Source organism: Styela clava, chromosome 9, assembly GCF_964204865.1.
Source record: "Styela clava chromosome 9, kaStyClav1.hap1.2, whole genome shotgun sequence".
NCBI lineage: Eukaryota > Metazoa > Chordata > Ascidiacea > Stolidobranchia > Styelidae > Styela > Styela clava.
Genome location: NC_135258.1, coordinates 14,309,830 through 14,336,553, shown reverse-complemented (window position 1 = coordinate 14,336,553; position 26,724 = coordinate 14,309,830). Strand labels below are relative to the sequence as shown.

Here is a 26,724-nt window from a genome sequence, read left to right as displayed (position 1 = left end):
TACGGGAGTAGTGAAATTTAAAGACCGAAAACTTCAAAGAGTGTACCATATCACTAGGGTGTTCAGGGAATCAGGGGTGTACCCGGGTTTTGTTATTCGTTGGCCATAATATTGCCATCACATCAAATCATCATTATTAACTGGAAATGATTTGGACTGTGTAACTTGAAATGTCATTTGGACTTGGACTTTCCTTGCATAATATACTTTGATATGGAAAAATTCTGATGTTATTGTGGGAAGCATTTTTGGTGAACTTCTTGAATTATGATCAGATTTGGTACAAGAGACATAACATATAATAACAACAACTACAACAAAATCTGAGTGGTGCCACTAGAAGTTCCTGAGTTTGAGTTATAGAAATTTGATTGCAGAATAAAAAGGTGCAACATTTGGAAAAAGGTTGACGCGCACTGTTCTAGTATCACAGTTATCAGTTGTTAAAATCAAGCTATACAAAAACTAGAATTTCACCTCTGAGTAATCTTGGCTTCTGGTGAAATTGAATAGTCAGATAGTTGAGAGAATGGGAAAGATTGTTCTGATCTTCCATCTCTATCCTCATTATCCACTATTCTTGCTCGAGAAACATTTTCATTATCTTCTGGCAAGGAAGATGTTTGACTGGGTGGTGCAGGGGTTCTAGTCCGCAGACCTTGTGAATGAAGAAATGAAAACAATAATATTAAATTGATAGGTGACGTATTAAGCATTTTTCTTTATTAATCCCTCAATAGCTGTTCTGAATAAATGAAATATAAATGGTTTACCCAAGGTGTATAACCTATAGCTATAGAACTTATGTTTTGATCACATCAGGAATTTTGCAGCTTGTTTTGACAAGGAATTAATTCAAATCAAAATTTTTCTCTGATGTCTGGAGTTTGGCCTCGTTTAATTAAAGTTTTGACAATAAAAACTTTACCATTCTCCAGACTTTTTTTCATGTTAATGATTTTTGAGTTATAGAAAACTTTTGACTCATTTTAACACAAATCTGCATTTCTGACACTAATGAATTCAGAATTTCTGTGTCGCCTCCGGGGAGTTTAAACATACGACTCTGTTTTCAATCAAAATAAACCCTGAATCAACATCTTTGTACAATATACTTGTCATTTTAATTGGACGATACCAATTCGTTTAGATTGTGCTCCAATAATTACCAGATGTAGAGGAGTTTAGATCACAATAAAATAGACAATATTGCACAAATTTTCCAGACATCCAGACAAAGTAACACAGCAGTTTAGTTTTAATTTAGATTCCCATATTCTTAGTCTATCTTTCTTTGTAATAAATAACACATACCTCTTGATAATCCATTAAATATCCTCCACATGCTTACTTAATCTTTATCTTGCAGAAGCAGCAAATATAGGTAAATAGCTTTGTTCATTTCAAGTCTCCCTCTTCTATCGAATTGTGTTTAGTAACCTGACCAATTTTATCGGTTGCTTGAAAGCCCCGATAAATCGTCAAGCTACTGTTATTATTGAGAGGTGTAGTGCAGTATATTCATCACTCAGTGATCCTATGTTTAGTGTTATAGCTTACTAATTGGGAGAGATATCTAAATAAAGCACATATTGTTAATTCAAAAGAGCATACCAGTAAGTCAAAAAACAAAAGAAGAAAGTCTTAAGCCTTGAACAAACAGATATAACGCTTATGATGAACTTGATAAATAAACTGAGCACTCCTATTAATTTATTTTGACAATTTTATGTCACAGAATTCGCCATTCTGAGATTTAGCACTATCAAACTGGATATAGTGAAAACAATTACCGTAATCAATAAAAGAAGAGCATTGTACAATAGACAAGACAATTTAACCTATTACTAAATGTTGTTCATATACAAGTATTAATAATAAAAGATTCATTAAAATTTATGGTTCAAAATTTCTTCTGAAATACCAAATGCTAAATCTCAAATTGGAGGTCTGAAACAAAGAACAAAAGGAACACAAATTATCATTTCTTGAACTGAACTTTCATTGATTTGAGTGTAGTGAATGTTCTTTTATAAAGCAATCCCATCAACGGAAATGCTATTGCGAAGAAAACAAGTACTCTGAAACCATATTCCTTTCGTTTATCATGTTCTGGTTCCGCACACCAACGTAGAAATGTAGAGACATCCTTTGCTAACTGACTTTGCGTTGCAGGCGTTCCATCCTCATATTCTATAATTTCATTATACAATGCTTGGGCCATTCCGATGGCTTGCCCAGGAAAATATGGATTAAAATATTGACCTTCTGCCATTGTTACACCAGCAGGTGGATCACAATATCCAGTGAGAAGTGAATAAATATAATCTTCCCCTCCGTGTCTAGCCAATACAATATAACTCAGATCTGGAGGAAGAGCACCGTTGTTAGCTGCTCGTGCTGCTTCTTCATTTGGATAAGGATTTGGAAAGTAATCGAAGAGTTTTCCAGGCCTTTCGAACATTTCACCTTCGTCATTTGGTCCATCCGCCACCATAATTTCCTTTGCTAGTTCTTTCGCTTCATCTTCTGTGTGAGTGACATCGACTAAATTCCGGAAAGCGACATATTCGAGACTATGGCAAGCAGCACATACTTGTTTGTAAACCTCAAAACCTCGTCGAACACTAGCTGTATCTAGTGTTGTAAAAATGCCATTATGTTCCCATGGCATCGCAGGTGGATGAAGAATGAGATCAGACGCATAAACAGCTTGATGGAGTGCTGCCATCGTTGCTGCCCCACCCCCAACAAGCAAAGCAGAAGCTCCAAGTACAATCTTGTTCTTCTTTACGAATGTTGAAAAATTCTTCGTTGATGTAGAATTTTGAACTTTTAGAAGTTTGGAAGAAACTCCTCTGCAGATTAGAGTCGCCATATTTTTACTTTTTGTTCAGGAATTTAACTAAGTACAGAAGTAACCGGTATTGGAGTATTCGCCCCTAATTATGGAGCAAGTCTCATTTACACAGTGGTAAGAGAAAATTAGTAGACAAACTATGCAAACAACAAAAATGTTTAAAAACATCCTCATAAACAATAATGATTGTGGTTTCAAATGGGTGGATGGAATTGCTCACAAGAGGTACGACCATGTGGTTGGCCCGGCTAATTTGGGTATGAGAATATGCAAATGAGTTATATTCAGGGTATCTAGATGGGAAATTGAAACAGGGCATATTCAATTAATAAATGTGGTGGGATAGGGTTAAATATTTTTTGATATCAAGATCAGTTGGGCAAACAAAAGTTAAAATAAGGTTTAACAAAATAAAAAATCTTGACCGTTTTGGACGACCATCTACATACTTTGGTGGGCCTTATTAAGCCAATGTGGCGTAGTCAGGTGGGGGTTAGGATTGACATATGCAAAAATTTTTGAGCCATGCCAACTAGAAGTGCATGTGGTACTAAACTATACCAGACCCGAAAAATGTTTCCCTCTCTTCTGCGCTGTATTCAGTAAGTGGTAAGATCGGGTGGAGGAAGCCGGGGTCTAGTATAGTTTAGTACCACGAGTACTTCCGGTGGGCATAGCATAACAAATTTTGCATATGCTATTCCTAACCCCCACCTGACTATGCCATCCAAAAATTACGTCACCATCACGTCATAGGGATTGCCAAAGTATAATTACGATCGCCTGAAATGACATCTGCGCCGCTGATAACGAACTTGCTAAAGCCGGCGATCTGTCTCCTATAGTAATCGCTGTGACGAGAAACGAGAGAAATTGCTTGCTCAATTTCGGGTAATCGTCTGTGCGTTTTGGACGAGCATCCGCATACTTCGGTGGGCCTTATTACGCCACTGTGACGTCGAAATGACGTAATTTTTCGGTGACGTAGTCAGGTGGGGGTTAGGATTGACATATGCAAAAATTGTTGAGCCAGGTCAACTAGAAGTACATGTGGTACTAAACCATACCAGACCCGGAAGCCGTACCGGTACCGTAACCAACCAGCGGTTACGTGAACCACCCTACGGCGGCGGGGAGTCCAACAATCCTCTTACATACCGTAATCATCCCCGCATTGAATTCGAACACAATCAGAGGTGCGGTGGCGAGAGTATTCCTAACGCTTAGCACAGTACAGCAGTAGCAGATGAGCCACACCGCAGCAGCAGAAATACCGGTATTCACATCACGCATCCGCATATCGTTGTTATGTGTATAGTCTATATTTAACTTTATCATACTTACTGTACTATGACAACGAGCTTTGAATATTGGCCCACTATGTCACCTTTGCCACATTCTATTACTGAAACGAACCTTCCATTCTGAAGCTGACTTCGAATCGCAGGGGTCATTCTACGACGTGACGTCACGCCATGTTTAATCGGATTCGGAACATTGTGAGTTTTTTCGTGACGTAATAAAAAAATCCCTTCTATAAACTTTAGGGAATTTATTTAGGGTTTGTTGCGAGTATCCAGAAAAACGCCTTTACGACGCAAATTCTACTGATGATTGTCTTCATTTTGATAACCTTGACTCAAAAGAAGCTGCTAATTTTGAGCATTTGAAAAATAACACGGGGGAAATATAAAATAATACCATCGACTATAGCTTGAAACATTTTTTTGTGAAAAATCATCTCACAATTTTTGAAGTGTACTCTTACTTGCGCGCTTTTTGTGCAACGAAGGAATTTAAACACATTTCTTTCATTTTAGGTACGGTATGGAACTTCCCCGAACATCGACTTCCTTGTTTACTTCGCAACACTGGCCAATCAACAAAATGCAAAAAGTGATTCAACAATGCCCCCTATTCGCATCAGCTCAGACGCTTTTCTCACTCAGACAGATTTTAAAGCGTGGTCGTAAACATTACTTCGTTTTCGCGATTTTAAACTTTATTCGTTAGTTTTCAGTTGTGTTTCGAAAACCTAAATAAAAATCAGATAATTTAGTGATCACTCTGTCTTCCTAGGAGTTTTAATTTAATTGCAGTAATAAAAAATTAGTGTAGAAATAGCTGGGATAGACTAGGCTGAAATTCTATACCGCTACTTTTAGAAAACAGATTGTTGTATGCGATGAATCATAATGATGGTTTAAAACAGATACCCCATTTTACAGGCACCAACTCCCAAAAGCACTCCCAAAATGGACCCGAAAGTTTTGCAATGGTAAAGTATAGGAAGAATTATTCGGGGGTCAAAGGTCGGGGGAAGGTCCACGCCCTGAAAAAGAGAAAGAAACTACGGTACACAAGGATATTGAAACAACTGACGACAGCTAGTGTACAGCAAAGTGACTTTGGTGTACAGTAGTAATGGAAAACCATAGAATATAGTTCGCCCACGGCCGGTTCGATACGCATGAGTGATGCGTTACTATGTCATCAGTTTGCTATAGAGGACTTGCACGGGTCACGTGACCTTGTTACTGGACGGCAATAAAACAAAAACGTCCATTTGGCTCCTGTCAGTTGCGAGTCGGATTATACGTTTCCGTTTTGTTTGGCTGTTGTAAATGGTTATTTCGTATTGTTCCGCTGGCTGTACGTATAGTATGGACAACGAAATGGATCTTCAGCTATATTCCACTGTTTTCAAAAGATCCGGAACGTCGCGCAATGTGGATATCATCTATTGGCAGGACTGCTTGGTGTCAAGTCCAGAAGCCATCTTACTCGTGTTTCACTGCTTGCGGACAGCACTTCGTTGATGGTGAGTCATGATGTGCCGTTATCAATTTTTTTAAATATTCATAAGCTCCCTCATTTCAATGGAAAGCAGATGACAAACTACTGTTATTGGTAGGCTTAGGCGTAGGCCTACTTGCAGACTTGACTCGTTTAAGGTATTTATCAATAATTGCCATAAGGTATTGTTTCCCTAGTTAGCAGGTAATCTATTAGTAAGTGTGAAAATTTGAATAGATAACGAAAGTTTAACGCCAGTGCTAATGCAAAAAATAACCAGAATTCAATTGAATTCTCCATCTGAGAATACGCTCGCCACGCATCTCTGATCCCCCTGGGAGTTTCACAGGTTCCAATCCCATGCGGGGATAGTTATGTGCGAGGGGATTGCAGCTCTCCTCCCACTAAGGGAGGTTCACATGACCGCTGGTCGATTACGACATCCCCCACCATCAAGTCCATGCTTCTAAAACAAATAACTGGCTAACTAATCCCGACATAGAATGGTAATCGTACGATGTTGCACCTTGCAATCTGTCCCCAACCACAGATAAATTCTATCCTAAAAACTACCCACATTGGTAGGCATAGTTGCGTTTTAAATTGAAAGAAATCTTCATTAATGGTCAGAAGGTGTTGTCTGATTGTTTTGTTAGTTAGCAGGTAATTTATTACTGATCTGATACACAAACTTGGCACTGTCAAATGATGATTAGTGTTTAATTTATTTTCAGGAAAAAGGGAAGATAACCCATTATCAGCTGCTTACATGTCCCATTGATATTTGGATTTTCGCCATCCCCAGAGAAGAAGAGAATAGTTAGAAAAAGGAGGATTTTGAAGAAAGGCAAAAGGCAGGACCATTTCAACAAATTCTGTTAACTTGTATGCGTTGCAATACTAATTCGCAGTTGTTAGCATAAACATTTAATGTGTCTTTCGACTAGACCTACCACACTTTAAAAAAAAGCCGCCTACACCCCTTTTCACTAGAACCATAATACTGTAAAATATTTGATAGAAATTACCCCCGAGGCATCATATCTTCCATTTGAAAGAGCTGTGGAGGCAGATACATTTTTTACTCTAAATTATGGAATGTTACTTCCAGGTTATCTTATCCTTGCTTATAGATATCTTGAGGTTGGTGACTCCAACTGACCCATGCATGCCACACTGAAAATTCTTTTGTGTACCCATACAATAAGGCTGTTGGAGCCTTCAGACCTTGAAAACAGTCGAATCTGAGCACGATGGATTCATGTGAAACACGTAATACACGTAATATGCATTTAGAGGCAAAAATATCCCATCCTGAGCAGCACCGATCCACAACCTCCTGCCTATGGAATCAAAACATTAGACAAATTGGTGTACTGTTGCGCATTCACAAATTTTTGCGAATCAAGTGTGCCTTTTGACTAAAGCAAATTTAGCATTGAAATGGTCAATCTCAATATCAACCTAGTATCTGCAGATAAAACCAATTCTTTTTTAAAATACATTTTTGATGTGCTTTATTTTTCAAATATAATTTATAATTACTGTAAAGTGTGTGATACATTTGGTACCATGAATACTATTTGCAAATTAGCTTGGGTTACACCCCTCTCAAATAAAAGTTTTGACTTTAAGTCGTATCTCATAATATTCTTTAAACAAAAGGTTACGGCTAGCCGGCTACCCATCAGAATTTCCTTTCAGATCACAAAGTCGCAATATTACGCCTCGCTCAAGTTTCATTGGCAACTGTATCTGGTTGTAGTATCGGTGTCCAACGTTAGACTGACACCTTCACGACCAGACCCACCGAAACAATTTTTTTTTCTTGATAGGGTCGTCTTGAAGTTGATTTCGTTAAAGCACAATGGACACTTTATCTCCACCAATCCACAGTAATGACAAGTTACTTTGTCATTACGATAAGCATCAATAAATGGATACTGAGGATGTATTATCAAGTCACGCAAGCTGAGGTCTTGTGCCACTGTGGTCTTGTTGCAACTTATACTTTGCCATCCATCTATTCCATGGTCGCACCCATATCTGTAAGATAATGGATACAGATAAGAGTTTTCATAAAATCTAACGGTCAAGGAGTGTGAAATTTATGTCCATATCCCACCACAGCCACTAGTCGTAAATGAATTGGTAGCATATCTTTTTTACCAATGACAATAAAAAGACATCAGTTGAATCAGTTGTACAAGCACCATTAGGATAGGATTTATCTGGGGGGGAGCCAGTTATTTGTTTTCAGAAGCATGGACTTGGATGGTGGGGAATGGTCGTAACCGATCAGCGGTCATGTGAACCACCCTCGGTGGGAGTAGAGCTGCAATCCTCTAGCACATAACTATCCCCGCATGGGATTGAAACCTGTGAAACTACCAGGGTGATCAGAGATGCGGTGGCGAGCGTATTCCTAGATGGCGAATTGAATTCTGGTTATTTTTTGCATGACCACTGGTGTTAAACTTTAGTTATCTATTCAACCTTTCACACTTAGTAATTCCCTGCTAATCAGGGAAACAATACCTTACAGCAATTGATTATTAATTCCTTACTGTCTTACACAAGTCAAGTCTGCAACTGGAAGTAGGCCCACGCCTAGGCCTACTAATAACAGTAGTTGATTATTAGATTAATTCCTTACTGTCTTACACAAGTCAAGTCTGCAACTAGGCCTAGGCCCACTAATAACAGTAGTTGATTATTGATTATTAATTCCTTACTGTCTTACACAAGTCAAGTCTGCAACTGCAAGTAGGCCAACGCCTAGGCCTACTGATAACAGTAGTTTGTCATCTGCTTTCCATTGAAATGAGGGAGCTTGTGAATATTTAAAGAAATTGATAACGGCGCACTATCACCACATTATCACTCACCATCAACGAAGTGCTGTCCGCAAACAGTGAAACACAAGTAAGATGGCTTCTGGACTTGACACCAAGCAGTTCTGCCAATAGGCAATAGATGATATCTACATTGCGCGACGTTCAGGATCTTTTGAAATCAGTGGAATAATACTGAAGATCCATTTCGTTGTCTATACTATACGTACAGCCAACAGAACAACGAAATAACCATTTTCAACAGCCAAACAAAACGCAAACGTATAATCCGACTTGCAACTGACAGGAGCCAAATGGACGTTTTTGTTTTATTGCCGTCCAGTAACAATGTCACGTGACCCGTGCAAGTCCTCCATATTTTGTCCAGACTCATTTGAGACCGCGGACTCGGATTGGGAAACGCTGGTCCAGCGTTAAGCTGTGTTATACTAACGTCTGACTTTGCCGTATAATAAATTGTAATATTTCTGTCTACTGGTGATTTGGTAATACCCGAGACATCACATATGGTGTACACTTTCATAGGCACTCTTCAGGTTTACAGGATATAACATTCTCAATTCTTGGGCACACATATTGCGTACAATGACATTATATAAAACTTTGTGTTCACCATTCTTTACATCTTCAGTTTTTAAGGTTGTATTTTTTTAGAAATTCCATAATGCTTTTGTAGTTTTCATGTGGGATACTTCCATGTGCTATATTGTTTCTCATATTCATTGTGAGATAATTACTCATCTGATGTCCAATATTATACTTCATATATGCATTATACATTCTTTGATCGTCTTCGGTTCTACATTTAAAATATTCAAAGGCCTTCATGGCGTATATGCATTTTACAAATATAGGCCCATGTCCACTGTATCATATCCTCCAATCCTCCCAGATCTTTCGGTTTGCATAGTGTTTCAATCTTTGTTGTCATTGTTTTGTAAATGGTAAAATATTTCACTACTATACTTTTGATTTTTTTTCTATCCTGCGTGGCATTGTATATCTGTATATCTCTGTCGGTTTATTAGTTAGTCAGCAAGGAATGGTTATAGATAGGGTTCGACAGACGAATCTAGACTAGATGTTTGGATGGCTCTTTTTAGAAAAGTTTACCTAAGAACAACTCAGTCCGGCGGGTGATAGGAATTTAAGATTTCAAAAGATTTTTAATGATGATCTGTTCTTTATGGGCGTGCACATGATGCATATATTCTTCAGTATAAATTGCCGATTGGACTTTTATTTAGCATCATTCTCACGTATCGATCCACACGGTAATAATTTGTGGACGATTTGCTACGACTAATATTCGAAATAGGGAAATCTAATCACAATCTTTGAAATTAGACAAAATTTGCTCCTTTGACCGACCAAATTAGATAAAGATGGGTCTCGGTTAGGCTTAACACTGCACTGAATTATGTATTATTAGTTAGATATAGGGCGATAGGTTTTATTCGTCATTCTGGGGAATAAGCTTCAATGCCTTCTAAATTAAATCGGTCACATGGAGCACATTTTTGAATGAGACTTGAGCTTTTCCCCGTTGCATATTAGGCCATAGTACAGGGTCCCACAAATTGTGAGACGAAGCAGACGAGGGACTTCGGAATGTACAATGGATCCTCTCCGATAATTTCCCGAGACTTTCAACTTAATTCGGCTGATCCAGGTTAATTAGTGAACGTCAATTGTCTCGAGTATAAAATGGCTGGTTTGAATTTACTACAAATACATTTGCGCAGCCAACAGCATTCAGCATTTAAAGTTTTCATGGATGTATAATAGCCACCGTTTAAATTAAAAATTTTCTCATATTATATTTCCTCTCCATGTCCCATGTTTCTGAATAAAGAATTTTGATAACATCTTTAGAAACGACTGATCCGGTTGGAAAAGTCGTTTTTGTTTCGCCACAGGCTCTTCTGCAACAACCTCCGTCCGGAACAGACGCTGGAGACCACAACTTGCCCATCGCCAAGATGACATGCGATTTCCAGTAAAAGGTGATATTTATATGAGTTATTTTTGAAGTTTTTAAAATGCAAGTTCCCCCGCGAACAAGACTTAGGCCCGCAACTGGTATTTATATAAAATATAAGCCACAATTGACACTCAGCGAGCTCTATACTGTAGGATTTGTACTGAGACAGATTTTACCTGCATTAAAATTTGTTGGGTTACTGCAGTGGTTCCCAACCTTTTTTTATGCCGCGGCACATCTATCACAAAACAGGAACATTTATTACTCTTGAAGCCATTTAGGTATAAAATAATAAAAAAAACATAGAAGATCAGATAAGGGAAATTCTATTCTTGTTAATACAACATATCCTGTATAAAATGGATGGTTAATAGTTACCGATATTTTAACTGTTTTTCCTACTTACAATAATGTACACGAGATCCACCTTCGGAGCACCTCACATTATTGTGAAAGATGCGCAGCCGCACGGGTAATACATGACGTACGCTTTGGTTTTTTCGTCCTTTCCCGTTTCATGTTACGCCTTATTATTATCACAGGTATTCTCACTTTTGCACAACCTATTTCATTTTTGTTACAATTTAATATGTTTCTCCCATTCCCAAAATCATCCAATGGTGTAATTCTCGCCACTAGCGAAAGAAATGAAAGAGGCAAACAAACCGAACTTTATTACAACAATGAATTATTATCGTTAAAAACACTAAATAGGTTTAAAGTTGTTCTAACAATTTTCACCGATGGACGAATCTTTTCACGTTATGAATTTCGTGAAAGGCCCAAGCATAATTTGATGGCAAAGATCGTAGCATTAACTATGTCGAAACGCTTATTCGACTTTTCAGACCGCAGAAACTATATCCGAAAAATAACCGTTTCTGTGTTCTAGATATGAAATATAATCGTCGATTCCACCACGCTTTTGTGAAATAGTGCAATATACTAAATTTAATAAAGGTTTTATTAATAAATTTCATTGCATCAGTGTTTGTGCTACCACGCGTTTTGCCAGATTACTGGCATGATTACAGATCGCAAGGTTGGGAAAAATAGAAATTTTTTATCGAATCGAATAATTACAATATTTTTAACAAATTGTCGAATATCGTTTTTTTTAATACACATACAACGGGCATCCAGAATGCTAGGCATTCTAATGTTGGTGAGCTATTTCCGTCATTGCGAGAATTCTGAATGTAATTTTGAGTTTAAATAATAATCCAATAAATCGGCAATATTGGCAATTCTACTAGTCAAATAATAATTCCTTGGTCAAATTTGGAAACAATTTCTCACAATAATTTGTTACCTTGTTTGACATTTTCAATTTTACGAAACGGTGTTGGTGCGCAATATACTCTTCAAATTTGACGATTCTGTTTGTTAGCGAGAGCCGTGGGGTAATTCTTGTGGAATTCAAGGGATTGGAAATTGGAATCTCTTGAAATAAATTAAAAAATCAAAATCTTTTTGCGGCACACTAATGTGCCGCGGCACCCTGGTTGGGAACCACTGGGTTAGTATAATGAAATATTGCTCGAGAACAACCATGGGCAAACTACGGTTTAGTTTCGGTTTAGTTTAAATTTAGTTTCGCCACGAGGCTTTTTGCTTTCCATTTTTGCTTTCTTAAAATTTCGTCCACCTTTGCATCAGCGAACTTTTATATTTATTTCGTGCTGCTCTCTTTCTGGGAAATTTAAATTTTTGTGCCAATGTACGGCTATATATATGTTTGTTGTCACTATTAGTGTTTTTGAGAATACCGGAACAGTTCATTATGGAAATGTTCTTAAAAATGTGCCTTTTTGTGAAATTTTATTTCTTTGATGAAAAATGTGCGCTTGCTTGATTACTTTTTTCATTTCAAATTGATCTGAATTTAAAACTACGGCATCAAATGTTATTTAATTATGCAAGACTTTAGATTCTGTGCTTTAAGTAAACCTACTAAGTTTGAATGGGTTGATTCCCTTTATTTATATTACTTGCCGTAGCGTTGGCGTGGGTTTTTTACCAAGCATCTGAATTTGCTAATCTGAAATTTTCCTAATTTTAAAATGAAATTGTTTTCAACATTTGAAGCAAAACCAATAAGTGTCGAATAATAGTTACGGTGTGATGTATATAGTTGGATACCCTTTGGAAATCGCTGCATTACATCATTTTTCTTTATCAATTTCACCCTTTATTTTTTGGTGTTCGCGAGTCGAGATAAATATCGTAAGTGTTGCGTGACCAAAAAAGTTTGGGAAACGTTGGGTTAAATGATATATAGGGTGTCCATAAAGTTTTCAAACTGAAAAGAGAAATTTACCAACGCTATTTATTGATTTTGCCGTAAAATACTTGAGCAATTATTAATTAAAAAAAAAAAACAGGTTAAGATATATTAAGAACTGACTTCATAACAAAATTGAAATTGCAATGGACACCCTGTATTGTTTCAATATTTATTAGCAAAAAATATTGTCGCGCTAAAGTAACTACACCTACACAATTACAAAGCTTTTGTATCAAATTGTGAAAAATATTACGCAGTTTGGACAACATGAAGTGAAGTTCTGGATGTCGACCATTTCAACAGACGTAGCATAAGATTCGAAGGCGATTTTCAATAAAAAATGACTTCATCAATTCAATCAATTAATATAGCTTTTGCATAAATAGTTTATTATATAATGAATATCATTTTTGCAATCTTTTATTTCTTGCTTACACGAATTTGTATTTTGTTTTTTATTTGCTCGATTGCTACAACAAATACCTGGAATTGCGATGACAATGTTAAACATGAGTTTCGTGCCCAAATTTATATTCATTTCAGCGTTGCGTTATTGTGTCTTTTCTTATATACCTTTCGAATGTATTAATTTAGATGTTTTTGCAACGTTATTCTTTATGGGTCAAGTCTTGCTTTTTGGTCAAATTTGCAGTAAATTGTAATCCGGGGGTAAAGTGTTATTGCTTATATTTTTCCTGTTTCGCATAATTCTGTATCATCGCCTTTTTTATGTAGATTTTCAGGTAAATTAGCTAAACAGTAAGTCATAACTATCATTTTCAAATTACGGGCTCAAAAGTGAATGAGTTAAGAATCTACCGACATATTATATTGATGGTCGATTGAAGACTGATTGATGTAAATGGAAAGGTAGGTGGATGATCTAAATTGTTACAAAATCTGAAGTTTATAAAGTTTTATTATAACTTGATTTATAAAGCAAAGGTTTTCTAATTTTTTATCCGATTACAGGGCTTTGCGAAGGTAGTAGATATTGTTACTGCTGATGGTCGAGTGACGATTGATTGATGTGAATGAACAGGTGGGTTGCGTATTTTTTTTATTTCGTGAAAAATATACCCATGGAAAAAATGGCGTATATTAACCTAAAGAATAAATACCTGAACTGTTAGTTCGTGTTTGTACAATGTGTACTTTTGAATAATGAGATCGCATCACTAACAACCAACTGTTGAACTAAATTTCGCATTCTCCATTGTTGTTTAGCTTCAATTTGAACGATCGTGACCTTAATTTATTCTGCATAAACAAAGTTATGATTTTGTGATTATACCAATGTAGTTGAGTAAAACTGCAACATTAAATAATTCTTTCTACGAACTTATTACAGTTCTGTTAACTTTTTACATCCCTATATTGTTGCGTGTTACAATTGTAAACGCTGAAAAACAATTCTATACTGCTATTATCTTTCTTCCGTCTTGCGCCAAAAAATGTTGCACCAAATGCTTCACATAGCAGGCATACGAATGCGAAATGAGATTTTGAATAATCAAGATAGCAATGCTCAAATGTATGGAGACGAAGGGCGAAGGCTATCTGGGAAGAGAACAGCCGTGTGTCCATCACCCATAACAGCGCACTCCTTAAAATTACCACTTATATGTGAATAGTTATTATTCTTGTAAAAAAATGCTGCATTTTTTTATTATCATTCAGATTCTACCCAAAACAGCGAATCGAGGCGAAATCTGTCTGTGTTAGCCAAGTGAATATACCCCTGTCTATTGGCTTCCGTTTCTTTACGCAACTTGATGTAAAGTAGGCGAACAAAATTAGTTCCCTCCATATTGGTACACATACTTCTGGAGCGCCAGTATTTGTTGGCAGGTCAAAAGAGTCTTTCAAAGGATAATCGGGTCAGATACCCGAGACTCGTCACGAACTAATCGCCTGTGTGACCTAACTAAATGATAAACTCGGCGTCGGACTAAGACTCAACTCGAGGCTCAGATGACCTTCGACCCGATTTGATTTGTGGTCTAATGATTTTTGCCCAACACATCGAACTGAACTGCGCGGTATAGATGAGTTATCATACTGATTTTACTTCGGAGATACTTAGTGAAATGCAAATCAGTGGCGTATGTGCATTGTGACGTATGAGTAAAGATTACTATAGTCAAATTCTAATATAAAGTGACCGAGACCCAGATATTAAATTCTGTTTGGGTAAAGGACATTGCTTAAATAGGTATGAGAGTGGCAAAAAATATTAATAATATTAAAATAAAAGTATCATTTTTGGTTATGTATACCTACACAATTACCAAACTTACGTATCTAATTACTGAAGATATCGCGGAGGTTGGACAACATGAAGTTAAGTTCATTCGACCATTTGAACATATGGAGCATAAGATTCATAGGCGATTTTCGGTAATACAATCACCTCATCAATTCCGAATATAATCACCCACCCTGCGAAGGGGCGCTCCGGATAGGTCACTAAAGCCCCATTATGACTCTTCAAGCATTGTTCAAGCACGTTGGGTCTGAGCGTATTCAGAATAACACAACATAATAAACAAACAAATAATTGCTTGAGAAATCTTCTCAGTTACATCCCAAATAAAATCTACGTTCTTTTTCTCCAAGTCATGTGTGATCGTGCGTTAAGCATGATAGTAAACAATAATATCCCTACCTAATCATTGATCACTGATCAGAGTGTGAATGAGATTCCAGTTTCTTTATTATAAACGCCAACTCCTTTTTTCTTGGTTCTCTTTTTAATATTTCCCTTTTTCTCCTCTTTTGACCTTTGAAAACTATTTGGCGCGCGTGCCACGTTTCAGTTCAGGGCGTGGTAGTGTGAGGTTTCACCAACTTCCATGGACTAGTCTCGGGAGAGAGTTGCATTTGGTGAGTTCTAATTCGATGTAAATATTCTACTGCGTCTTAACTACTAAAGCTGGGCATTTTTGAATACTTGCTGATTTCATAATTGAGTCGAATTTCGATTACTAAGAAGCTATTCAAATTTCATATTTAAACACGATTGGGTACTCCTGAGGTATGCGCACCAGGATGTCGCACAACCTGAATCCTAACCTGGTACACGACCTGAGGTCAAGTTGTGCGCCATCTTGGTGCGCATACTTCAAGAGGTCCCATGATTGTATAGAGACTTTTATTTTAAGTCCCCGAAACATATAAATTACTGAAAACATAGAATCTATCACTCGGTCAGTTCGCCGAGTTGTCCATGTTTTATCAATAACTCCCTGGGAAGAGAACAGCCGTGTGCCCATCACTCATAACAGCGCACTTCGTCAAATAGCCACATATATGTGAATAGTCAATATTCTTGTAAAAAATTCTGCATTTTTTTTTAACTCATCATTCAGATTCTGCCCGGAACAGCGAATCAGGGCGAAATCAATCCTACAAATCGGGATAAAGTCAGTAATTATTCAATGTCTTCTTATAAAGGTGTAAAATATAGTAAAAATTATCCAATCAGTATTTTTATCGATATATTTAATGTCCAATTCTAGCTGCAATTCTGAATTTCAAGTATATTAGCCAAGCTGTAATTTGTTGGTACTCCTGAAGTATGCGTACCAGGTTGGGATTAGCCTATAGTTTTATTCCAATTTTCTTTATTTCAGTTCTATTACGAGTTCGGGAACTAGCCAAGTGACTCTCGTAGTATTTGTACCTAAAATTATGGCATAACTCACCTGGTACACATACTACGTTCTAACTAACATACTGCGGGAGTATCATATCTAAAATGAAATCAATATAGCTTTTTATGTTGTTTGCTGCCAGTTGAGATATCACACGCTTTGGTCGGCTTGTCTGACGACTCAAAATGAGAATGACCTGAAATATTTCATAAATTTATTGTATTGAATAATGAGTTATAACGTCTTAAAATCCCATTGAACACGCTTGTCCCATTTTCATTCAACTCACGGCTGTCTGGTCAGGAGTCGAATGCTGTCAATTTTCGCTGTCCCAAGTGATCCTTTGTCAAAGTGTTACTTAATTCCAAGAATGTTGTAGTCACAATTGTTGTGGAAGAATATTTAATCGGCGTCGTAATTTTAGTCCAGAATTTATCAGTATTAAAATCGTTTCGAACCTTTTTTCTCAATTTTAGGTACGTTCTGGGCGGAGGAAAAAGAAAATATTCATATTGAATCAAGCAGACGTAGAATGGCAGTTTTATTTATATTGATAGCGAGTGTTTTAGAATCGTACAATCTTTATTTTCATTTTCAATTGAATTAAGCAAACCGGTACCCGTGGCCCACGTTGGTCATCTGCCGTGGGGTGAATATATGGATCGGCGAGCGATAGACTGCCATCTATAAATACGAGTAACACTCTTGGGACCCGCAATGGGTCACTCCTGATTTGGTATAATTATATCAGTGTTAATTGTCTACTAATTGGACTGAAAAATGGCATTTGAAACTTCGCGCTTGCGCTACTCTTCCAAGCAGATTGTGTTATTTTAACACATAACTTAGGCAGTTTGATTCCTTTTTTATTTTGAATTAATGTGTATTAAATAAGTATAACTGATGAGAATACTTTCTATGCTGGCTCCGAGTCTGGATTCCGAGTCACTTATCTTCTTACAAGTAAGAGCTTCCTTAATATTTTAGATATCTGCGTAATCTAATTAATGACGACACGAAATTGATACGGGACAGTAAGTTCGCGGGATTCAAACTTTGGTCACCATGAACAAAAAAACTAAAGGAATATCAACGGCGCCAGCGCGCCCCAGCGACGTCATAAAACTGGTGACGTCAGTCACTGTAAAACACGCAGAATCCCGCCACACTTCGTACACCTTTGCTCCTGAATCCTTACCTTATCTTTTTAAGTAAGAGGATAAATGGACAAAAATATATCGAGAGAGCCTTGGCTTATCTGGGTCGGCTTTCCAAACATGCCGATTTTCAAAAGGCGATCTCCGAAATGAAGGACTATAATAAAGGCCTAATCACCCGAAAAACTCATCTAGTCGCCAAAAGAAAATATGAGTGGATAAAGTTATTAGACATTAATGGGAATGCAGGGACAGATTGTTTAAATATAGCAACATTGAGATATCGAGCTTTTCTGCCATGATCAGGCGCGAAATGAATTGTGAATTTCTGGGTGATACCTGGGCTCAGGGCTCAGTGACATTATTTAGGCATGAGGGTCACTGTGCCTGCCCCCAGTCATGGGCGCCATTTGAATAAGAGCGCACAATGGGCGAAACCTCACTTTGAAAACAAACTTACTTTAAAGTAATAACTAAGTATCCCAAAGCAACAAACAGTTGGTGAAAATTTCAGTAAAATCAAAGGGGCGCATTTTGAACTATCTGAAGGGGCGCATTTTGAACTTTCACGCAGATACGCCACTGCTGGGGCAGGCTTTAATATACGACAAACTAAGGTTAGTGTTAAGGAAAAATTAAAATATTCGATTTATATAATTTTGAAGGACCATCAAGCCATTTATTTCTGTCGCCGTGAATCTCTTCCTTGGCCTTTCAATCCAGAACGCAACTGAAATATAAGAATAGATTCAACGTAGGACAGGACAACGCAGATGAGAAGGATTTTGATGTTCAAAAAGACATATAAAATTAGTTTTAAATTATACAACAAGAGAGCGATGCTCAAAGATATGGACACGAAAGGGCTAACAATCTTTGCATATATTAGTCATACGTATTTTAGTTTCATTTGACAAAGCCTGTTGGAGTCAGATCATGCTTGTTCCGATAGAAGCATAGTTTGAGCCAGTGGCGGCGCGTGGTCATTTTGACAACCGGGGCAAGCTACTGCGGGACCAAGTCACCCCAATCTACGGGGATAGGATGAGCGCTGTAAGTTCTCCCATCATTTTATGAGTATAAAAACCATTCCATCGGTAGCAACCAATCGACAAAAGCGACAATTTTTAACGATAAGAAAGTGTCTTTAAAACCGGTCCAAGTCAAGGGATTAATAAATATAGACATTTATTTTGAAACCTCTTTCAAAAGGAAAGGCAATATTTACCCAGATAAATACAATGACATATTAACAGAAACTTCGGGAAAGCAGACAAAACCTAAAATAAGGTTTAAAACGTTACTATGAAGAAAGGAAAGGCAATGCAAAGATAAGGACATGCGTCGCTCACTCATAGATATATATGCTGCTAGACTTCTACTGCTTGAACATATATGCAACACGCCGCGGTTTCTTGGAAGTAAAATGCTCAATAACGCGCTGATTAAAGTCATGCATCCCAGAAATAACGTCTCTGTGAATGGATAAAACAGCCAAGGAATTTAATTTATCTTGCTTCATTGTGTTTCTGAGATACGTTTTAATACGCCTCAGCGTGCTGAATGTTCGCTCTGCGTCGGCGGAAGAAATAGGCGTCGTCAAAATGATGTCCAGAAATTTTGCAGACGCCGCAAAGGTAGTTACTAGAGTGTTATCCATGAGGAACCCATAGAGCGCGCAAGTTGATGTGATGTTCAAAAAAGTTTGATTGGTGTATATACATCGCAATTCATTTTCCAATTTGCCCACGTTTATCATGGGGTAAAATTTGGCGAAAACGGAGTGCGAAGTAGTGCATCAACCTTATTCATTATGAGGTCTAAGGCTAAGAAATGGGAAGCCGGAAAGAAGTGAGGAGCTCAAAAGGAATGTGGAAACTCGAAAGCAAATGGACTAAAGGTCTCTAACGGATTCAAATAGCGAAACAAGCGACAAAAACGAAGGCGAGGAAACTATCAACTCTTCAAGCAACCAACGAACGAGAAGGAAAGCGTGAATATGTCAACACGTTGTTGTAAGAAACGTCGGCATTGTGTCGTCATAATTTCGGGGCTAGCCCCGATCGGCCCCGATGATTTAGTAAAAGAAACAGAAAACAAACGAGACAAACGCGGCGAGTGGAAGATAAAAGAGAGAATACGATATACAATGAGCAACCGGGGCAAAATCGGCGTCGCCCCGTCGACGTTCGGCGAAGGCTTTGCGAGCGAAAAATGAACCATGTCGGGAGAATATGGCTAGTGTAGACAGTCTGTGCAACCGATATTGAGGTATTTTTCGAATATTTTTTATTATATCGAAAAAACAACCGGGGCATTGCCCCGGTTGGCCCTATTGACGCGCCGCCACTGGTTCGAGCCATATTGTTTTATACGTCTTTTAAGGAATACTCCGGCCTGGAGGGGGTCACATGGTGCTTAGCGTTATGACATGAATTTTCACGGCACCTTCAAAAACTTTTGTAGAGATTTAAATCATGTGGAGTCAAATTATGTGAATGAAGATTGCTAACTCCTATTAGGTTGTCGGCTATAGCTGCCTCCGCCATCAAGTTCATACATCCAAAACTAATAATAACAGGTTAACTATTCCCATATCCGACATGAACTGGTACAGGTAAGAGGACGAGAGACCGTGGTCTTCACATGATCGTTTCACGGCTTTCCTATCCTATCCTCTGAGATAATATAGAAAGACTATTATGGAAAGATTATTACTTACTTCAACCAAACTCTTGATTCGCTTATACTTGTATTCATGGCATAACCTAAATAATAAAATACAAGTTAGGAAGTGGCGAAACTAAAATATTCCTTCATGATTTCAGCTAGAGCAGCGAAGTAACCTAACTGCTGGTTAGCATTCTTCTTTCACTTATCAAAGAGACGATTACTTCCATACATAAACGATGCTACGGCTCGAAATAAATGATAGCAATTGAATTGAGTGTGAATTACTTCTATTCATTAAACGCGAGAACTGCACAACAAGAGTAATTTTAGAGAAGCGGTTTTATTTTTTTTTCGTTAAAACTTCATCGTCTATTTTGGAATTCTATATTCCCCCCTCACTATGCATAAAACCTACTTTAATTGTACTTAATGGATCATGCGCACTCACGCTTTTGTAAAATTCAAGTATTTTATGCATACATAAATAACCATCATAGCAATAATAATTGTACTAGTAATTGTAATAGTAATAATAATCCTGAAGTATGCGCATCAAGATGTCGCACAACCTGAACCCTACCCGAGTTCAGGTTGTACGCCATCTTGGTGCGCATACTTCAGGAGGTCCAAAAAGAATATTAGTAATTGATCTGAACAAAATTCTTCTTAGAGAAAAAATTCCTCCCTGCATTTGATTTAGTTTTTTATAGGAAGTTTCAATTTTCTTCAAATTGTTTAATTTAACTTACTTGTTTTCGTCCCAGACGCAGCGGAAGTTCTACATTAATTTCACAAACAGCTTTCAGCTTCCAATAAATGCATTTAAAGACTAATTTCACACGTCTAATTTGTGTAACACAAACAAGAACATCGGATTCTGACTGTGTTAGATGTTGTTTTTGAAAAGACAAATTTTGAAATTGCTGTTGCAAGACACGTATTCGAACGCAAATAATATATTTATATTTATGACGCATCAGAAAGCACTCGCCTTGATCCACAAATGAAAACGGTTATTCTTTTCCATTGAATGAATTCCATAATCGATTTTAGATTTCTAAAATAAAACAAAAATCTCGTGAACAACCGCTAACAAAGTTTATAAGAGAGACATTATGGACCAAGCAGCAGCCTAGCAAATTACGTTAAATTACCCGAATAACTTATAACGAGAGCGACGCTCAATATATGGACACGGAAGCCAAAACGTAGTAGTACGGGGATGCAATTTGTCCCAGCAGACCACAAGGTTCGCAGTTTTTATTTTAACGACGTCATCGCGAAAAAATGAGCCCACAATTTTTTTTTTAAATATATAAAGTTACCGGTAATAGATTTTCAGCGGAAAACACAATATTTACCCCTCTAAACATATTAAAGTAACTCGTCCAGTAGTTAATGATAAAAGCGATTTGTTCAACAAGATACTAACAAGGAAATGAACACGAAAAATATAATAACATAACGAATCCTTAAGTACACTTTGTGTCCAATAATATTGAAGCAAATAACCAGTAATTACCCATCAGCCGCCACATGGGCTAAGAATGTTTAATGGTTGTGTTGATAGAAACCCCTATACAGTTACGCCGAAGATTGGTTTCCTATGCATTTTTGTCTCCACGCGCATATTACTGCAACAGAAAATTGAATGGTAATTTAAGTTGTAGAAAACGCAATTTTAATTGCTATACGAGACAAAAAAATAGGACCTGGCATACTTCTTACGAAGGTGAATTACTTATTGCGTAATAGAGTTTTTATTTATTTACTTATTGCCTTCATTAACAAAAACAGTCGCAATGGTTGACGGAAATCTTACAAGGGTATTGGTTTTACAAAATACGAAAGTTACAAAAAATGAAACGACTTCAACCTGGACAGCAGATGCGCATTCATCAAAACCAATCTAGTATTTTATACTCAACTGGATAAATGTTAATTCAACCTCATTTCCTCCAGCAGATCCCGATGCGAACAATTCCAGAATTAGTGATCCAATTCCACCCCAGATCATTAATTTTAGGCCTAATATTAGTCTAACTGCATTAGTAAACATATAACTGTAAAAACATATAAATCGCCTGCAAAGAAACGAGAAAGCTGTAAATGAAGCCAATGCCGTTGGAATAAATAAATTTGCCAAACAGCCGAATAATTGGAAGACTATTCAAAATGTAAATCTGAATGCACTTACAACAAATATACGTTTTTCAGCGCAAGAGCCCAGTAGTATAAAACCTCCATATCGTCACGCTAATAACTGAATTGCGTGGGTCATTTTTAGCAGTTTTGAGAAAAACGTAAAAAACTTCCTAATGATATTGTTATGCCATTGAGAGTCAATAATTTGCCATGGTTCAATTTTTTTAATCGTAGCCGGATTTAAGTTAATTTGTATGACGCAGTTAAGTGACGTCATAATGGCGCACTGCGACTTAGGCAGAAATGTGTCTATGACTTACAACATTTTGCAACTTTAATATATGCACCAGTCCTGAAAACTAAACATTCCAAAAACGAATGTAGTTCTCATCAATATAACACGTTCTGCACACCCACCGAAATAAGACTAAGATTAAATATAAAGAATAAAACAGCAATGCACCCAAAGTAAAAGCCAACCATTGTACCATTGGTAAATTGGACTCGGACAGTGAATATCACAAGTGCACGTCTTCCTATACTGTAGTATAAATTCAAATTAATACGCGCCAAGCTAGAATCCGAGATGCAAAAACTCGAAAATACTTCGCAGAGGTTGTCTATTTCCAATGGACTTGTCTTTTTCTCGGCAGAGGGTACTTTTTGTGACTGAGGTAGTTGCTCCTGTCTCGACCTGTTTATGTGGACAAAAATAAATAACCGAATTGCGTAAGTCATTTTTAGCAGTTTTGAGAAAAACGTAAAAAACTTCCTAATGATATTGTTATGCCATTGAGAGTCAAGAATTTGCCATGGTTCAATTTTTTAATCGTAGACGGATTTAAGTTGATTTATATGACGCAGTTAAGTGACGTCATAATGGCGCACTGCGACTTAGGCAGAAATGTCTCTATGACTTACAACATTTTGCAACTTTAATATATGCACCAATCCTGAAAACTAAACATTCCAAAAACGAATGTAGTTCTCATCAATATAACACGTTCTGCACACCCACCGAAATAAGACTAAGATTAAATATAAAGAATAAAACAGCAATGCACCCAATATAAAAGCCAACCATTGGACCATTGGTAAATTGGGGACAGTGAATATCACAAGTGCACGTCTTCCTATACTGTAGTATAAATTCAAATTAATACGCGCTAATCTAGAATCAGAGATGCAAAAACTCGAAAATACTTCGCTGAGGTTGTTTTGTCTTTGCGACGTCACAATACTCCTGCGGTAACAATGATAATTCATTATGACGAAACAATCGCACAAATGTGCATGTCATACTAAATCTCCATTTTTATGGGTTTCGGAATTCTTAAAATAAAATTTGAGTGAACAGACAGGTGCGCAGTATTACATAAATACCTATTTTATAAAAAACTCAAAATCGCCAAAAATGACCTAGGCAATTCGGTTATTAGCGTGACGATATGTAATCAGATTCACATTAAGGGTAATATAAGAAGGCAATACAATAACACTGATGGAGTCCTAACACTTGGTTTGACCAGGATTTTATACTATATTGCCATGCGGTTGTGCCCTTATAAATGTAAATAAATTAACAGTTACCTTATAAATCCTTGATCAAACAGGGAACAAAAGAAGTGACCGTTGAAATGATTTAAAAAAAAATTAAGAAAATAATATCACCCATTCACCTGTACTATATCCGGAACATCCCAAGACAACCGCATCTCTGTTGAGTTTTTAATTCATCAATGATGTAGATCTTATTTATGAAATGGTCCAAACATCATTGCACAGGCATATCTTCCCAGGGGTCTTTGATTCAACACAAGTATACTCTCAATTCAATCTCGTGCTATATTATGGCCTAACTGTAATCCATAATTTAATGAATATTTGTTTAACCGTAGTTTTTTTTGTCCCGCTCAAGCAGTTGCCGATGTCAACATTCGCAGCTTGTTTACGTTCAGTCAGTTTGCATGAACACGATCTGAAATATATGATATAGCTAAGATGCAATATATAGGCTGAATAAGATAAAAAGCAAAAATAGGCCAATTCGTATATATATTCGGAATCTATCAAAGGCATAAATTTAATACAAAGTTTCTTACTTGTTCTAACTTGCACATTTTCTTGCTCTAGATTGCGTGCATTTGTTTACGCCGTCGTCTTTGGTTCAATAATCACATATCAAGAATCTGTTAGTTCTATACTATGGCCTAACTGACGGAATAAGTTGATCTCTAATTATATCATTGCATCTTCCGATTTAGATTCTTCTCACCAAGTTCAGAACTTGTAACCTCAATTCCACTTTGTAGATATTTGAGTCATTAATTGTTGGTCTAAACTTAGTTTAACTGCATTAGTATAGATATGAAAAATGGCTGAAGATACGAGCGCTGGATTAAGAAAAAATTAGCGACACAGGTATGCACATAAACCATTAAACCCAAAAATTCACAAACATGAAATCAGTGCTCACCTGACGGCGTCAAATTCGAAAAGACCGCCTGAGCGCAGACAGCTTTTGACGTAGCGTGATTATGAAAACGTGTGATTATAATAAAGAAACAAAGAGGGTGGAGGAGACCGCAAAATGAAGATGCTTTTTCATTTGTTATTAGGAATCACATGTCTAGGTGACGTAAGAAAATAGCGAAACAACAAAAAAATGATGGAACATGCTGTTTGTCGCATTAACCTTTTACCACTACAGCAATATAATAATCTAGATAAATTTTTATTTCAGACTATATTTAATATGCTACATTATTGGAGAAAAAAATATAATTGGCAGAAAGATATTGTACCGACGTTATGGTGTGGACAGCAGGAAAAATCACGCTGACCAAACATACAGCGATTATAACAAAATCAGACGATTTTTTTTCATATGATGCTTATTCAACACTTGTCGCTTCGAACAAGACCCTATGCAGGCATCCACAGATACCCCACGATATGCTAGGAGTTACCTTTGATTAATTTTAATTTCTGGATATATTATCGACCCGCCACGTCCTGGTCGATTGTAGATTAGAACTATTCCGTATTCGTTGAAAATATTCGATAAAAAAATGCAATTTTTCTACCCCTAGCAAGGGCGAATCTATGGCGCCCATGGCAAAGTTTAAAATGCGCCTCCCTTGATAGTTAGTTGACAATTTATAAGGACTGTTATTTAAATGAGATACATGTATATACGTTATTATTTGTGTGGAAATACGAGTCTCAGTTATTTCCGATACGAAATTATTCTATTAAAAAATTTAACGATTGAAACTTATCGCTATTTTTTGTGCCCCAGTCCAAACAGTGACTACGGCACGGGCCAGGAGCTAGTTGGTTCGTATGTTAAAATATATTTGAGAAATTGAGACAATATGTCGAGTAGCAACATTCTATCAATGCCAAATGGAAAGGGTTTCTCTGAGGAAAATCATTTCTGTCCGCGTTGTAGATTCGATTTTTGGCCCACAATTAGATAAATGTTGCCACCCCCTGATTTTCACAAACTGAAAAGCTCCGAATACGTGCTCCCCAAAAATTGAATTACCATAAGCTCAATTTCCCCTAACATTAAAAATAAAATTCCAAGCGTGCATTTTATCAAATTTAATAGCAGCAAAAACATAGGAATTTATAAATACAAGAACAACATCTTGATTTAATCTCAGTGAGAAGGGTGTCACTGTTTCTGCGATATCAAACCTAGGAATTCTATATCATCGTCAATTATAAGCCTGACTCAATATTTTGTTTTAATGAATGCCATTACGAAGAATAAGTTGAATGACATTGAATTAAAAATGTTAATGGCGTCATGGAAAGCGTGGCATATTGCTGTTGGAGACAAACACAAAAACATCTGTAGTTGCGAAGTCGATTTTGAGTCTTGAATTGCACGGAACCGAATTATAAAACCGACTCTAGATAGCTTTCATCTCAATAGGTTTCATTTTACAGAAGATTAAGCTTCATTGCAGCTATAATAATGAAGACTACATGTCTCTACTACCTGCGAGACCAACTAAATTGTGATGTAACAATGTATGCTGCTAACTATATGCGAACACGTTTTTTTTGCCAAGTGGCGGAAATATGACAATTACAAAGTAAACTGTTACGTCAATGAAAACCTGGAAACTGCCCTAAAATTATATGGGTATCTTTTTTCGGGTTGAGTACCCCAGTTTGTGTGCCACTGGCCTAGCAAATACCATACGGATTATATACCAGCAGTACCAGAATATTTATATTCTTATTATTATATATTATGTAAAGTACATTTCTGGTTATTGAATGAAAATATTTCTC

At 36.9% G+C, this 26,724-nt stretch overlaps 3 protein-coding genes and 1 long non-coding RNA gene across 4 annotated transcripts in view; 1 reads left to right on the top strand and 3 right to left on the bottom strand.

The window, feature by feature from the left end:
* LOC120340118 (uncharacterized) overlaps positions 1-1,454 on the bottom strand; it is a 32,733-nt gene extending 31,279 nt beyond the window's left edge. Inside the window, exons 1-2 of the mRNA XM_039408371.2 lie at positions 1,315-1,454; positions 478-658 (exon numbers count right to left, since the gene is read on the bottom strand). Coding sequence (XP_039264305.2) covers positions 478-658; positions 1,315-1,345 — 212 coding nt within the window. The 5' untranslated portion in view covers positions 1,346-1,454. The remainder of the gene's footprint in view (positions 1-477; positions 659-1,314) is intronic.
* A 121-nt stretch (positions 1,455-1,575) lies between these two features.
* Positions 1,576-3,028, bottom strand: LOC120340121 (cytochrome c1, heme protein, mitochondrial-like). Its single transcript, XM_039408376.2, has one exon. The coding sequence runs from the start codon at positions 2,876-2,878 to the stop codon at positions 1,982-1,984; it is 897 nt and encodes a 298-aa protein (XP_039264310.1). The 5' UTR covers positions 2,879-3,028; the 3' UTR covers positions 1,576-1,981.
* Positions 3,029-15,595: 12,567 nt separating this feature from the next.
* On the top strand, positions 15,596-17,348 carry LOC144427384 (uncharacterized). The gene is made up of 3 exons (XR_013477949.1): positions 15,596-15,668; positions 16,154-16,207; positions 16,915-17,348. It is a non-coding gene; the product is annotated as an uncharacterized LOC144427384 (long non-coding RNA).
* A 5,440-nt stretch (positions 17,349-22,788) lies between these two features.
* The window catches only part of LOC120339671 (protein FAM184A-like), a 28,385-nt gene continuing 24,449 nt past the window's right edge, over positions 22,789-26,724 (bottom strand). The window contains exon 23 of the mRNA XM_078116044.1: positions 22,789-23,107. Coding sequence (XP_077972170.1) covers positions 22,804-23,107 — 304 coding nt within the window. The 3' untranslated portion in view covers positions 22,789-22,803. The remainder of the gene's footprint in view (positions 23,108-26,724) is intronic.